The sequence below is a fragment of the Lacerta agilis genome, chromosome 1, assembly GCF_009819535.1.
Source record: "Lacerta agilis isolate rLacAgi1 chromosome 1, rLacAgi1.pri, whole genome shotgun sequence".
NCBI classification, from domain to species: domain Eukaryota; kingdom Metazoa; phylum Chordata; class Lepidosauria; order Squamata; family Lacertidae; genus Lacerta; species Lacerta agilis.
In genome coordinates, this window is record NC_046312.1 from 83,438,549 (window position 1) to 83,450,041 (window position 11,493).

General features: G+C 46.8%; 1 protein-coding gene across 1 annotated transcript; it reads right to left on the reverse strand.

Annotated features, from left to right (window-relative positions):
• Positions 1–888: 888 nt before the first annotated feature.
• On the reverse strand, positions 889–11,172 carry LOC117053111 (sterol 26-hydroxylase, mitochondrial). The gene is made up of 9 exons (XM_033160634.1): positions 10,919–11,172; positions 5,958–6,148; positions 4,341–4,540; positions 3,567–3,764; positions 3,126–3,286; positions 2,568–2,734; positions 2,327–2,408; positions 1,779–1,982; positions 889–1,573 (listed from the first exon to the last, which is right to left on the reverse strand). The coding sequence occupies exons 1-9, from the start codon at positions 11,153–11,155 to the stop codon at positions 1,448–1,450; spliced, it is 1,566 nt and encodes a 521-aa protein (XP_033016525.1). The 5' UTR covers positions 11,156–11,172; the 3' UTR covers positions 889–1,447.
• Between the last annotated feature and the right edge of the window lie 321 nt (positions 11,173–11,493).

Below are 11,493 nucleotides of genomic sequence, written 5' to 3' on the forward strand. Positions count from 1 at the left end.
TGAGGAGGAGGAGGAGGAGGAGGATGATATAAATATGGTTTCTCTCTCCCAAAGGTCTTAGGCGGCTGCAGTTTCATTACCTAGTTCTTTTCCATCCCTATTTGGGCAATACCAAACAGTTTCACTCCCATCCTTTAAGGATGATTTATTCTGGACCTGATGCCCCTGTCAGCTTTCCTCCAGCCACCTTTTCAGCTGCAGAGCTATCCTAATAAGGGTAGGCCAAGTCCAAAGGTGGAAAGTGCTGTGAGTGGCAAACACTGGGTTGGGGGAGCAGGGTGCTTCATCCAGACTAGCAGTGCTCAGCTAGCAATGCCACACTCTTGAAAGCAGAAAGTGAGAGGCCTGGCAGCCATCTGGGTCTGAGAACATGGTCATGGGTGCAGCTGACCCCCCCCCCAATCAATAGAAATACTTAACTGAGGTTCTCCCCCCCCCCAACATGAATCCTGGCTATGCCCATGAACATTGTGTACAAGGTTTAAAACCCAGATCCCACTTAAAATAATAGGGCCCATTCCAGGATTATGTGAAATACTTAACTATTACATTTTGATATGGCTGGAATTCATTTGAAAATTAAGTGGGGTTAAGTTTAAAAAAACAAATAAGAAATATATTGTGGCACATGGGCGGAAAACCTTTTTCAGACCAAAGACTGCTGAATGCGTGCACAAACACACCAGGAAATATAGCTCCATCAAAAAAAGAAGATTGCATGTGTTAGGGTAGAAGCAAGGATTTTAATAGCCAATACCAAGCTGCGACAATTTCATTCTTAAACACCTGAGTACTGTATTGGGAACCCACGGAAGACAAAGGGTGATGCAATCAGTCAGCCAGTTCTGAGGGACACTAGCTAACAGTAACTATTGCTACCCCCCCCCCCCCACAGATCCACTGCAAGAATCAATCAGGCACAGAATACGGTGCAAAGCTTTGCAAGGATTCACAGGAGAAGATTGCAGAGCAATCTGATACCAGTAAATGGTATCAGAGGTGATTTGGGTACAAGGAGATCCACCAGCTGATCCGCCAAGGCACAAACAAGGTTGATCTTAAGTGCTCAGTCTTCACAGTCTATCCAGACGAAGTTCAGGAGTGCTGACCAAGGTTTGCTTAAAGCAGGGGCTACCCAGTGTTTTGGTCTGAGGGCTACATTCAGAGTCGGCCAACCCTTTGTGAGCCACGTTCTAGCAGCCATCAGAGCCAAAATGGCCACCAAACAGAGACTCACCCCACATGTATACAAACTTAATACACAGCACGCACTCTCACTCGCATAAACACAGAAGAGAAACGAGACGTCCTGGGCTTGGTGGAGAGCTTTGAACCTCTCCTCTTCAGCCCAGCATTGCAACGGGGAGGAAGGTGGGGCAGATGGACCGCTGCAAATAGTCTTGGAGGGCCTGATCCAGTCTGTGGGCTTGTGACCCCCCCCACTGCCTTAAGGCTTTGTCCGTCTGTCAAGAAGCTCCAGGTCAATGGGCCTGTCAGGGACAAGCACAATCCGAGAGAGGGGCTTCACATCTGTGCATTGTGGACCTGGTCTGATTAAGAATATCCGGATAAGCTGGAAAGAGAAAAATTTGACTTATTTGGGGGCAAAGCTTCATTCTCTCCCCCCCCCCCCAGCACAAGTAATCAAATATGCCTACAGTTGTGATGACCTCTTGGGCCACAGCATTGCCCTGTTTCTTGTTTGTTTATTATACTGTATTCATATTCCGCCCTTCTTCCCAAAGGACACCCTCTCTGCCCCCACAGAAGTAACTCACCCTGGCAAGAGCCAAATGCATCTCAAGTTCAGCAATGCGGCGCCCCAGACAGGCACGCACCCCATAGCCAAAGGGGATGGAGCTGAAGGGGTGGGGAGGCAAGTCCCTCTGATCTCGCAGCCAGCGACGTGGCAGGAAGCGCTCTGGTTCTGGGAAGCTGGACTCGTCATGTGAGAGAGCGTAATGGGCCAAAACAAAGAGGGTCTGGAGGAGCCAGTGGGAAGCACAGAGTTAGCAAATGACAAAGACTTTGCTCTCCGACAGTCGATTCCCCACAGCAACACGAGGGCAGGTGGCAAAGCAATATTCTTGCCATGCAGTTTACCATTTCCCACTAGGGCAGCTTAACCAACGCTAACCCATTCTGACATATGTACATACAGCCTTCACCTAGTTTAAGCTTTGCATTCCCCCACTGTTGTTTCTGCCCATCATGAACTGCCTATATGTCCAAATTCTGTGACAGCCCCATCCCTTTTATTCCACATCCACTTCTGGCCACTAACAAATGCCTCGAGTTGCAACATCAGGAATACATTGCTACTCACATCCCTTGGAAACTTGTATCCTCCGACAACAACATCGTCTTCTGCGATGACCCGGGCATTGGTAGGGACCACAGGGTAAAGCCTATAAGGACATTAGTGGAGGGAGGTCTGTCACTGTGCATCAGAATAAAGGAAGGCTACAGAAGCATAAATGGGAAACTTTGGGCAAGATGAAGCCCCAGGAGCCACAAAGTCCAGGCCTGTGATCTTGCTCCTTGGAACAATGAGAAAGGCCCCTTACCTAAGAGTCTCCTTGATCACTGCCTTAAGCAGCGGCATCCTGGTGAGGTCCTTGGCCTCAGGGATCTGATCTTTGGGTACCACACTGATCAACTCCTGGTATAAGGCTTCCTGGACCTCCATGTCTCTGGCCAGGTGATACATGGCCCATGAAAGGGTATTTGATGTCTGAAAGGGCAAAGCAAAGGCGTGAAGATGCTACATCCAGGCAGCAAGAGAAAATCTTAGAATGAACTTGTATATGTGACCATCCCAATGAACCAGACAGTGACAGTCAAATCTCTTCCAAAATCTTATCGTGAAGGAATACAGTAGGTTTTTTTTTTTTACATTTCCCATACATTTTTTTAATGTGCATTGAGGGATGCAGAGCAAGGAGACATCATGGTCCTCCACCCCCCACCCAAGAGCCACCTAATAACAACTGCTCTGTGGGTTGGGCTCCTGATGGTTTGTTTTATTTATGTAGCTTGATTTTGCTTGTAAGCTGCGTTTTTGGTCATTACTACGTTTTGGGGTGGGCACCCAAGTAAGGAATGCTAAGAAGTCAATTTCCTACCGTATCTACGCCAGCCAGGAGTAGCTCAGCTATGCTGCCATATATCTCTTCATGACTAATCCGCCCACTGGACAGTAGGTAAGTTAGGTAGCCTGAGACAACCTCACCCTTCTCCAGAGACTTCTCAACCTCCAACATCTTCTGATCAATCAGCTTTTTCCCTGGAGCAATTAAATAGCATATGTTACCATGAGAACACAGGCCTGGCCTGATCACTCCAGCATCCACCACACAGACTGGGTATCTACCACTCACCTTTGGCCTACTGTTACCATGGGGACACAATCCTGGGACTGTTCATGACAGCATTTACCACTCACCTTTGACTTCTTGGCCTACTGCCACAGGCACTTGAGGAAGCTTAGATTACGAATCCTCCCACTCTCAAGAGAGAAAGTGAGGGATGAGCTAATTCCAGAGTTGTCCCCACTCTTGACATACCAAAGGCAAAGATTGTGTCCCAGCCCTGCAGATAGCGGTTCCAGAAAGGCAGCACATCCCGAGTCCACTTGGGCAGGATAGTAACAAAGATGGAGTTCTTCAGCATGTACCCGATTGCATGGATAAAGTTCTGTGTTTCAGCAGGGATCTGCTTTTCCAAACAGCCAATGCGGGTCTCAAAGAGGATGTAGGAGATGCCTGGAAGCAGAAACCACAGGTGGGAAGACTTGAGGAAAAGGCCCTGATATTCCATCACAGAACTATAATCACATTAGAAAGAATATCTCCAAAGGGTTTGGTTGTACTTGGAACAATATATCAATTGTGGACTGTCAGACCAAAAGTATTGGAATGAGCTTGACCTGCTGGGAGAGGAGGGTATATGATGGCTACCACGTTTAGCTGGGCAATTTTTTTTATTTTTATTTTTGCCATGACTCTCCAGGGATGGCAGTGTCTATCCAGCCACAAGTTGTGCACTTTATTTTAAAAGACTGGACTTGTGTTCAGGATAAGCTGTTACACATGAACACCAAAAACATGGATCCCCATTGTGGCAGACACAAAAACTTCTAACTATCCCTCCCTTTGCCATTTTTCATCTGACTATACTCCCCACAGAGTTGGTCTGCTTTCTGGAGTGGGGAACTTGTGGCTCTCCAAATGTTGCTGAACTACAGCTCCCATCATTCCTGATCATTGGCCATGCTGGCTGTGGGGAATAGAATAATCACTGAAAGGAAATAGCTTACAGCATCGTAACTGTCCACACACCTTCCAAGGCAAATCGGTACAATACACTGGCCATATCTTGCACCACTATCCCCGAGGGACTCTTTTTTCTCTCATCCTCCAGAAACACCATCAGGTCTGACACCACCTCATTGATAACATCTGCATACAAAATGGCCTCTGTAGGTTTGAGCATCCTCTTGTTCAGCACCTGCCGCAGGCGGTACCACCGCTCTCCATCCCTGAGGAGAGAGACAGTTGGATCCATGTAAGAAACCCAAATATCCCTTGGAATATTTCTCAGTCTGCCAGTATCTGCTCATGGTTTTGCTCTGGAATCGCTCATTGATAGGAAACTTGTTACCCTCCAAATGTTGTGGGGCTCCCATTAGCCCCCGTCAGTATTGTCAATTGCCAGGGATAATGGGAGTTGCAGTCCAACCCTCTCTGAAGGGCTACAGGTTCCCCATCCTGCCACAGGGCATGTTTAGGCAGCCTTGACTGCAGGAAATAGGAGGGTTCTGGAAACCCTTTAATCACTTAAGAAATCTTTTAGCCTACAATGGCTAGCCTGTTCATTTGGGTGACAGGGAGAGGCAGGGAACAGCAGACAGCTGCAAAGTCTTAAAAAAAAAACCAACTACAATTTTATATATTCTATGGGTTCTGTAAGTTTGCAATGAAAGTCAACTGTGAAAGGTCTTGATTGGTTGGTACCCATTAAGCCACTAATACTTTCCTTTTCCAATCTCAGAAGTAGTTTTGCAACATAAAACAAATGTTTGTTTGGCTTTATTTCTTAAAATTTGAAAGGGGTAGAAGCAAAGAACCCCATGCAAGTGCAACCTACAAGATGCTGCGGTGTGGAGAGTTCCTGTTCAGGGTTGCAGCAAGCCAGCCATGCCTTTTTCTAGGATAATCCTTTCCATTCCGCCTCCTACCCCTGTTTTCTTTCCCCAACAGTCAGTTGGCATTCCGTGTCCACTCTGCATGCTCATTCTCACTGAGATCTTTTGGGGTGCTCCCCCCAAAAAATATTTGTTATACTTTGGCAAACCTTGTGATTTCCCCTAAGTCTGCTGACACCTCCTCCTCTTATTTGTGTGGTACTAACTTGGCTGCAAAGGGCTTAGCATTTGGAGAATTGTATTTGCTATTAACATGGATGCTTCCAGAGGAAGGCATTTTCTTGCAACATCATATCTGATTTTCCTTTGTGCGCAACTGGCGCATGAGTCTTCACACATTCCCTGCTTCTCATTCATGATATTCATTGCTACTCCACATCTTGCCATCCACACCAGTGCGAGGAGCTGGAGAGAATGTATCTGGAATGTGTTTTTCTGTTCCGTTCCAGATGTAAGTGTGCCCAGAAAGCACTGTGCCTTTCCCATGATTACCGGAACAAATTATACAAAGTATCCAAGCATGCAAATTTGATTCATTGAATCAAATTGCAGAATTTAGCTGCTTTTCCCCCTACACTTTTTAACAATAAAAAGCCTAGTTTATACATAGCCTTGGAAATATCAAACCATCATAGAAAAATAAAATGCATGCTATGCAAAGTCTGTGCCTCCCCTTGCTTTTGTAAATACTGCCCTTGATATGCCCACACAGTAGCTGCATGATATGAGATTGAACTCTTCACACACTCACTCAGTGAAGGGGCCATAGGGCAAGTGCCGTACGTCCCGGTGCTCCTTCCATAGGGCCATGTCACTTCGGATGGGATACTTCCCCTCCTGACGCAACAGCTGCTCGAGGACTTCAGGACTGCCGATATTAATGTTAACATGAGGGCCAAACCAAGATTTCCAAATGGGGCCATACTTCTTCCTGGAAATGACCTGGAAGAGAGAGACACAGTCAGTGGGATTAGCCACGACTCCAGCCCATTCTGAAAAATCATAAATGTTTGCATAACTGCCCTTATTGCTGAAGGCAATAATTAAGTCCACATGCTGGTTAGGAAAATGCCATATACCCCAAGAAGCATCACATCACTTCATTCTCAGCAAGGACATGCTGCCATTTTAATTTGTTTTGCTTAGTTTAGAGCTTGCATTCCTCAGTTCAGCTTTGGGGTCCCTTTGGTGTCTTCCCCAAGTTCCTTCCTCCAGCAGTGCCCAACACCCTTTGGTGTCTTCCCATAGTTCCATCTCTTTTAAAGTGTTTCAGCCCCTGGATTTTGGATACTATGATTATATAACAGATAGATTACAGTAAAAGATGCAGAAATAAAATTTAGAATTGGAGCTCATGGAGGGAAGGAAGGAGGTCTCAAGGTTCGAAAGAACCTTTTTCTAAATGTGGGAAAATGTTTATGGTGTTTTATTTATTTATTTTTATGTAAAACTAATTAAAAATATATATTTTTTTAAAATAAAGTGTTTCAATCCCTTCTTTATTTGGCATTTCTGCAAGTTGCCAGCTCTGCAGCCTTCTAACCACCCTGTTTTCTAGCTTGCTTTATATCCAATATTTTCACTCCAGCTCCCAACCTTTTAGTCAGGGCAAGAGGAGATATTTGGGGATGGGTTCAACTAAGTAGCTGTGCTAGTGGGATCCAGCATTTACATCCCACTTTTTTCTCCAAGGAGCTCAGGGGAGTGTACATGGTTCTCCACATTTAATCCCCATAACAACCTTATGAGGTAGGTTAGGCTGAGAGGCAGTGACTGGCTTAAGGTGAGCTTCATGGCTGAGTGGGGATTTGAACCCTTGTCTCCCAGGTCCTAGTCTGACAATCTAACCACAGTACCACACTGGCTCACTGTGGGAGCATGGAGTTCTATTTGTTTTTGGAAGTAGGTGTAAACTGGGCCCCAGGCAAAGGTTGGTTAGGAAATATAGCACCGCCACTCTGACTTTGATGTTTTGCTTCTGCCATTTCATAACTACAGTAAATACCAGGTGATGGTGTCGAACTCCTTACACAATAGTTTATTTCAACCAGTGTAATCAATAAATCCTTATTGAGTCATCTTGTTCTCCTCAGGTTATTATAGGGCGTTCTTCCTAGATAAGAGATGGCCCGTTTTAGAGTGGGCTAAAACTAATACAGTGGTTCCTCAGTTTAAGAACAGCCCTGTTTACAAACTATTCAGTTTACGAACTCCGCAAAACTGGAAGTAGTGTCCCAGTTTGCGAACTTAACCTCGGTCTAAGAACAGAATCTGAATGGTGGAAGGGCACCGACGGTGGGAGGCCTCGTTAGGGAAAGCGTGCCTCGGTTTAAGAACGGACTTCCGGAACGAATTAAGTTAATAAACCGAGGTACCACTGCACTTGCTCCTGATTACACTATTTTTTGGGGGGTGACCCCTTCTCTAACTGTCAATGTGATGTAGGGACAGCATGCTCTAGTGGCTACAGTGACAAAAGACTGGCAAGACCTAGGTTCAAATCTCCACTCATCCATAAATTTGGCTGGGTGAGCTTAGGCCAATCACTGATGGAGCAATCCTAACCAGGCTCTGAAAAATAATGGGCTGGACACTCACTGCAGCAGCAGTAACAGCAGCAGATAAGAGTGGGGAGCAGGCAAATAGGGTCCAGATCAGTTCCTCCACTAGCCAGCACTTGCTGTGAGCACAGCTCTATATTCAGCAGATACCAGGCTGGCTCAGCTCCGCCCCCCCCCCCTTCAAGCTCCACTAGCATCTCACCCATTTGGTGGGTGAATGGGGAGGTTTGTGCTGGCAGAAATACACAAGCATTTCCCTACCTGGCTGCCTCCACTCAGTCCCATCTCCCAAAAGACTGGCATAAATGGGTTTTGGACTGAATCTTAAATCTCAGTCTAACCTACTTTACAGGATTGTTTTCAGGATATAATGGCAATTATGTTTGCTGCCTTGAGCTACTTGGAGGACAGGCATGATATACATGTAATACCTAATTACAGACTTTCCCATGGCAAGCTGTTTACCTTAAAGCAGAGAACCTAATAGGAGCCTCTAGGGATAGAGTCTGCTACTTTTTCCACAGTCTTAACTTTATGTTCTGTTTCTTGTGGGTGTGTGATGAGTCCTGGACATTGGCTTTCACAGAGATCGATAAACTAAGTAAAGTGTAATAGTCTCTCTGTCTCTCTTTCTCTCTCCTTAATTGAGGCTACAATCCTATGCATACACTGAACACAGGGGAACTTTCTTCCACAGCAAAGTCCATGCACAGAATTGCTTCGGTAGTCAACTTTTGGTTACAGGACCTCACACCAAACACACCTCAATGGTTAGAAATAACCACCGTTTGAGTTCTTTCGCCCTAGTATTCACCTCAGAACAATTCACAAGCAGTGACACACAAGAAGCTATGCTCTGGCTGTACTGATTTCTCACGTTAGGGAACTGGCAACTTTCCCAAGAAGAAGCAGTTTGTAAAAAAAAAAAAAAAAACAGAAAAAAGAAAAAAAAGCCTTTGTTCCTTGCATCACACCAGTTCTAGTGTTGGCTGAGTTCACGGAGACTTCGGGAAAACCAATTGTTTGCAAAACTTGTAAACATGCCTATAGGTCAGTTACTAATGGCCACAAGTTAGAATTTTCTTGATTCTTTTATAAACCTTGAAAGCAGCCACTGAGAACTGACTCTTGCTATCCAGTTTTGTCATATCAGCCAAGGTGTCCCTTGACACCTTTCATTATTGTATTTGTACAGGGCTGTTACCTGCCCTAGGACTTTGTGTTGAGGAAATCTAATAAATCAACACACACACAGCTGCTGCTGCGGCTGCTGCTGCTGTGTTACGAAACTCTTACTCCACCCTCCCTACTGCTATACAGTGGTACCTCTGGTTGCGAACGGGATCCGTTCCGGAGGCCCATTCGCAACGTGAAAAGCCCGCAACCTGAAGTGCAATATCTGTGCATGCCGTGGCGCAATTTGATGCTTGTGCGCATGCACGAAGCGCGATTTAGCGCTACTGCACATGCGGCAAAACGCGGAAGTAACGCCTTCCGGTACTTCCGGGTCGCCACGGGACGCAACCTGAAAAAAACGCAACCTGAAGCAAACGTAACATGAGGTATGACTGTAGTTTGTATGGAGTCAAGCCTGTTAAACTGCTGAGCTAAAGCAGCTGCCATCTTCCTGCCAGCTAGTCATCCTGGCTAGGGCTGGGATCAACATCTGGAAGACCACAGGCTAGGTATCTGAAAGTGAAGGAGACTATTTCCCCTTATTTAAACTTTCTGTCTTGGTGTACTTTGGACTGAGCTACTGTTTTGCTGAACTCTTGAACCCCGAATCGGCCTTGCTGTGTTCAGAATGTCACTGGAATGTGGCCAATAGAGTATTAATTCCCAAGAGTGGGTTCAATCACAGCCCTTGAGTAGCCAACACTTTCCCCCTTGCAGTGGAAGCCCTGCTTTTAGATCCTCTTTCATTATTTGAAGCCATAGAGTAGATCAAACTCCTTCCGTGCCTAGCTATCTGATCACCTTTCCAGTTCTTGGGTTATTGGTGTTAATTCCTCTAACATCCTTTCAGAACGGGGATTCAGAAGTTGTTGGGACTGCCGCTCTCATCAGCCCCAGCCAGCATGGCCAATGACTAGGGATGGTGGAAGTTGTAGTTCAACAACATCTGGGGCCATAGGTTCTCCATTCATTTTAAAGCATAGACACCAGAATAAGACAACAGCTCAGTTATAGATCACAATGCCTGTGACCTTATGAAGCAACAACATGCAGATCATGACCCCACCCACAGCTATTTTGAACATGCATCCAAGGATCACTTTGGTTTTACTTGCTGGTAAGGGCTCATAGTCCATTCAGTCCTCTGAACCTTACAAGTCTTCCTTATCTTCCAAGTTCCAGTCAGCTGTTGTTATCTGACGCACCAATGGGGGTTATGACACATTACTTGTGTTAGCAGTGAAGGATCAGACATACAGGTTCAAAAAGGCTGGGAGGCAGGACCATAACGCAGGGACAATTTTTACTCTCAGAGAAGCCCATCAGATTATCTGCAGATGGGGAAAGACACTTAGGCTGCAGTCCTAGCCCCTCTCACTTGGGAGTAAGGCACATTTCACTCACTGGGGCTTCTGAGTAGACATATCAGAGTGCGCTTTCAGGCTACATGTTGCACTGCCGGCAATGCTTTAAAAAGCAATTTAAAACTCTGTAACGAATTATCTTACAGTGTCTCCTCTTCAGATGTACACTACTTCACTAACTTCAAGATGTCAGCTTTGTTGTTCTTGGAGGGCCCAGGCTTCTGTCCCAAAGTGGCTGTGAGTCCCCTAACCATCCTAAATGCCCAGGGCAGGAACACTGTTAGGGTGCACCTCTGGACCCCCTAAGCACCTGGTGTTTTATGAGGAGCAGGGGATCACCTGCCAATCTCCTCCTTGAAAACAACACATAGATAAGCTTCCCTTATAGGGCAACTAGGCAACAGTGCTGGCAGGACGTCAGCCTTAAGTCTCAACTTCCCAGAGGAATAGATTCATATAAATTCTACCTGGCAACGTCCCTGGCTCTGGACTGGCTCAGCTGGCATGAACATACCTGAGAGCCTTGGCGACACCAGGTGAGATCCCTTGGGATATGCCCCCTCTTGCCCGTCCCCACTGCCCGAGGTGCCCCACCGTCGACCATCTCCCACCTGCAGGCGGTGCGTGTGCAGCAAATAGCCCCTCACGAAGAGCCAATACATGGATCCCAGGACCCCCGGCCCGGGCAACTCTTCCGGCCGCTTCAGCCGCTCCTCATGCCGGGAGGCCGAAGCTGCCTCCGCGGCGCTGGATGCGTTTCGGCAAGCTAGATCGGGGCACGGAGACCCTGGCTGAGACCCCAGACAGCGCCGCAGCAGCCTCCCAGAGAAGCCTCCCAACTTCGCCATGGCTCCTGTGGACTCAAAGTCAGTCGGGGGAGGAGAGGGAGAGGGGAGGAGGAGGGGCCAGCTGGGCGGGACTGACCTAAAGAAGGCGAAGAAGAGGAGGAGGAGGAGGAGGAGCCGAGAGGGGGCGGGAACTGCTTGCGTATTTCAGGAAAAGCTTCTTTTGCGGGAAAGGTAACCGCATACTCTCTTTTCAAAATTTAAAAAGCAACTAACCTTCGTATCCAACTGAGCCCTTCTGCGCTGGAGACGATAAGCGATTGTGCTTTGCAGCAGATGGTTACGGGACAAAGCAGAAGTGAAGTAACCACTTCACATCCTGAGCGGTGCCGTGGATTTGG